At 41.5% G+C, this 3,897-nt stretch overlaps 1 protein-coding gene across 1 annotated transcript; it reads right to left on the reverse strand.

Moving 5' to 3' along the window:
* Positions 1–1,058: 1,058 nt before the first annotated feature.
* On the reverse strand, positions 1,059–2,495 carry LOC116691301 (trypsin-2). The gene is made up of 6 exons (XM_032518827.1): positions 2,403–2,495; positions 2,166–2,316; positions 1,823–2,073; positions 1,570–1,706; positions 1,324–1,425; positions 1,059–1,227 (listed from the first exon to the last, which is right to left on the reverse strand). The coding sequence occupies exons 1-6, from the start codon at positions 2,440–2,442 to the stop codon at positions 1,180–1,182; spliced, it is 729 nt and encodes a 242-aa protein (XP_032374718.1). The 5' UTR covers positions 2,443–2,495; the 3' UTR covers positions 1,059–1,179.
* Between the last annotated feature and the right edge of the window lie 1,402 nt (positions 2,496–3,897).

Consider the following 3,897-nt stretch of genomic DNA (forward strand, 5'->3'; position numbering starts at 1 on the left):
TATCCGTACTCGGACTGGGCGGGGCCTAACCCGGAAGTGGTCAGATTCAACCCGGACGTGGGTTGGGTTGTCTTGAAATGGGCGGGGCTTTAACCAGTATGTTATTTTAAGCATGCAATTGATATGGGTTGATCAGAAATTGTTATATTTATTGCTGATTAGACAACTATTTCCGTGACAGCATCAGCATTGAGCTTCAGACCAGTGGTGTTGTCATGGTAACAAACTACTATATAGGTATAGGCCTACAGTATATAACAAGTTGGTCCAGAGCAGGCTAACAGCCAGGCTAAAATTAATCCTGGAGTCTTATGTGTTAAATCAGCTGCTGCTCTGATCCAACATAAACATGTTTAAACAGTTATTCCGTTGTCTTCTGCATGTGTTCTGCTTTATTTTTACTAACATGCATTACTATTGTTGTCACGAGTTTGATTTAAACCCCTACTATTGCAGTTGTTTATGTGGCAATCAGGAGAGTCAGGACTTTTCCCGGTGGGACGGTAGTGTGTCGAGGCTGCCTGGTGTGCGGCCGCTGCCCAGCATGCAACCATAATATGTAATACAGTGTAAAGACACGCTGTATGGGGTCTGGAAAGTATTTGAAGCAAAAATATGTGCCCCGGGTACGAATAACTGCGAGCTAGCAGTCTTTTTATCAGCTGTTGCAGCAACGTGATCTCCCCCCGTGATCTCCAACGCTTGGGAGGAGAGGCCGGGGGAGACGACTATCCACTATTTTGAATTTGGACCGCAGTAACCATTTTAAACAAAAGCTGTCAGTATTGGGCCTTTAATGGACGTTTAAAAGGATAAAAGCAAGTAGTACTTAAGATTCTATTATAGATAGATTATTAGCCACACTACCAAGGCCAGTGGAATTTGTTTATATAGGCTATTATTAATGATGGTTGAGTAAAACAGAACGAGAAGTTGTTGCTTGACAAGATCAGAAGAAGTTATTACCTTGTATACTAAAGAGCAGTAATCAGGTTAACACCTTTTTTGAGTTTGTTTTAAAGTATCATGGTGTAAGAAAACACAAATTGAGAGAAATATCACTTGAAAGTCAAGATGTGAGACTTTATTGACTCAGATGAAAAATGGCTGCACATTATTCAAAACAATACTGAAGTTGGATTGAGGAAGAAAGTGAGCATGGTGATTGCAGGATCAGACTTAATAGGTGGCCATGGTGGTCTCCAGCCAATCATTGAAGAGGCAGACCTGTGAGTGGAGACAGAACAAGGGTTAGGTCTTAACTGGGCATGAAAGTTCAATTTCAAACGACTATAGGAGTATAAAGTGATATTTCAGGTTTACCTTGGCGTAGACACCGGGGCGGTTCTTCTCAGCACATCCATAGCCCCAGGACACAACACCCTGCAGCTCACCGTTGCACACTACGGGGCCACCGGAGTCACCCTGAGAGAGAGTGTGTGAGAGAGAGAGAGAGAGAGAAAGAGAGAGAGAGAATGAATAACTGTACATGTAAAACAAATTCTGGATTTGCAACTAAGATGCACTGGTCTATGATAAGGACTGCTGCAGAGTCCTCTTGTTACATACCTGGCAAGAGTCCTTGCCTCCCTCCAGGTATCCAGCGCAGAACATGGACTGAGTGATCATGCCAGGGTAGGAGTTATCACAGTCGCTCTTAGACAGAATGGGGATGTTCAGGCACTGCAGCTTGTTACCGTCAGCAGCTTCAATGTGTAAAACCAAGTATGGGTGGAACAGGTTAAGAATAACACAAATGAAAACAAAATGTTGCCCTGAAACATTGTTTATCTCTTAGCTAGGTTAAAATGTAGTTACTCACTGGAGCTCATGGTGTTGCCCCAGCCGGAGACTTTGCACATGGTGCCAGCGGGGGCACAGCTGGTGGGCAGAGCCACAGGCTGCACATACTGGTTGAGGATGGCAGGCTTGCTCAACTTGATCAGCATAATGTCATTGTCGATGTTGTAGGAGTTGTATTTGGGGTGGCGGATAACTTTGGAGGAGCTGATGAACTGCTCGTTTCCCTCAGTGACCCTGATGTTGTGCTCTCCCATACGCACCTCCACACGGCTGTAGAAACAGAGGATGAATGGCAGCTGAGTTTCATGATGCCTGTTAGAGGCAGATGGATTCTTGTCTTTATAATTTGACATGTGACATACGATTTGTAGCAGTGAGCAGCAGACACAACCCAGTTCTCGTTGACCAGGGAACCACCACAGAAGTGGTAGCCAGAGTTCAGAGACACCTGATGGGGCTGGGAGTAGGGCGTGCACTCATACCCTCCGACAATCTTGTCATCCTCCGTAGCAACTGAAAACACAAAGGAGGCCAAATAGTCAGCAACAAACATACATTTTTTAATTTGGATCAGAACACAAGCAGGAAGACGTGCTTACAAGCAGCTCCGATGAGCAGAATGAAGACCAGAGACCTCATGGTTGCTGTGTGATCCTGTCGATGAGAGACTTTACCTGGAGTCCTGGTTTATATGGAACGGTTCCTCCTGTTCCCTGCTGAACACACCCACAAGGTTATTTTTGACCAATCAGGGTCCTGGAAAAGATTATTCTTGGTATTGGAAAAGCAAACATTTTCTTGGTCTGTTCTCAAACTTCATGGTTGAAAATGTATTTCTGAATCTTTTTAACAAGTATGTTAAATGATAAAGTAGTGCTATTGGAGAAATTGGCATTTAAAAGCATTTTAAAATTCAATGTAGCAATTGTTCATATGACTTGGATTGATCGATTTTGGAGTGCATAATGCCTGCATTTTCTTTTTCAAATTATGATGTAGTAAAGTACAATTTCTCTTTGTATCTCTGCTTTACCTAGTTTAAGTGATATCCATTTTTAACTAAACGTTTCATGTGTCATTTATGTAGAGTACACTATATTAGAGAAAGTGGTTGTGCTCTACTCTACACGTGGGATTTCATCGTTACATGTGTTGTTGCACAGGATGTATTTTCTAATCGTTTACCCTGACATGGATGGATTTGTGCTGTAAAGACGTGGTTGCAGCTTTGCAGATGGCCTGGTTCACAACCACAGTTGTTGATTGTGGCTTTCACAGGAAAACCAACCCACACATCTCTTAGAAAGAATTCCTAAAAAAATGGCTGATTCAGTGAAGAGGAAAGAGACAAACAACCCCAGGAAACTAAATCACTTAATCACACAGTTGCTATTCAGAATTACCAGAATGGACACCTCAGTAAACACAATTTTTAAATGAGATTGCGTTTGTAGGTTTTAGTGTCATTGTCTTCAAAGTAATTGTTACAGTGAAGGTAGATTGAAGAATATGGTCAATACAAAGAATTCTAATCAAAAGCTCTGCATAGTCAATTAACCTGAAATCTGTGTTAAAATTCAGTGCAGATCTGCTGTTGGTGACGTTTAAGTGCAGCTGTTTAGATGTTAACGTGGAGCAGCTGCAGTTTCACGTGATACATATGTATGAATCGGATGCATATTTGTGGAACAAGTGCAGTCTGAACATTCAGAATCAACTATCGAAGGATGAATAATCCACAATTTATTTTATTTAACGTGACATTTGTGATAGGATTTATCCTCACTTTTATAGATGTGCTTAATAGACACTGTTCCAGAGTTCCACAATAGTTACTGACCTGTAAATTGTCAGAAAGCAATCACATACTGTATGTCAAACAGCAATTACAAAAATGCCATGGACTACTGTATTATTTTTCCAGTATTGTCATTATTCTGAAAATGAAGGTCTCTAAATGGATTAATTCATTATAAAATATACGCTCATTGTGTGCCAGTTAGGCTTGTTGTAAGTAAAGTTTCATGCACTCTTAGATTACATCTTGGCTGACTGCTCTAGTACTGATTAGCCAGTCAACCTTGAGTGAAGGTA

Source organism: Etheostoma spectabile, chromosome 6, assembly GCF_008692095.1.
Source record: "Etheostoma spectabile isolate EspeVRDwgs_2016 chromosome 6, UIUC_Espe_1.0, whole genome shotgun sequence".
Classification (NCBI taxonomy): Eukaryota; Metazoa; Chordata; class Actinopteri; order Perciformes; family Percidae; genus Etheostoma; species Etheostoma spectabile.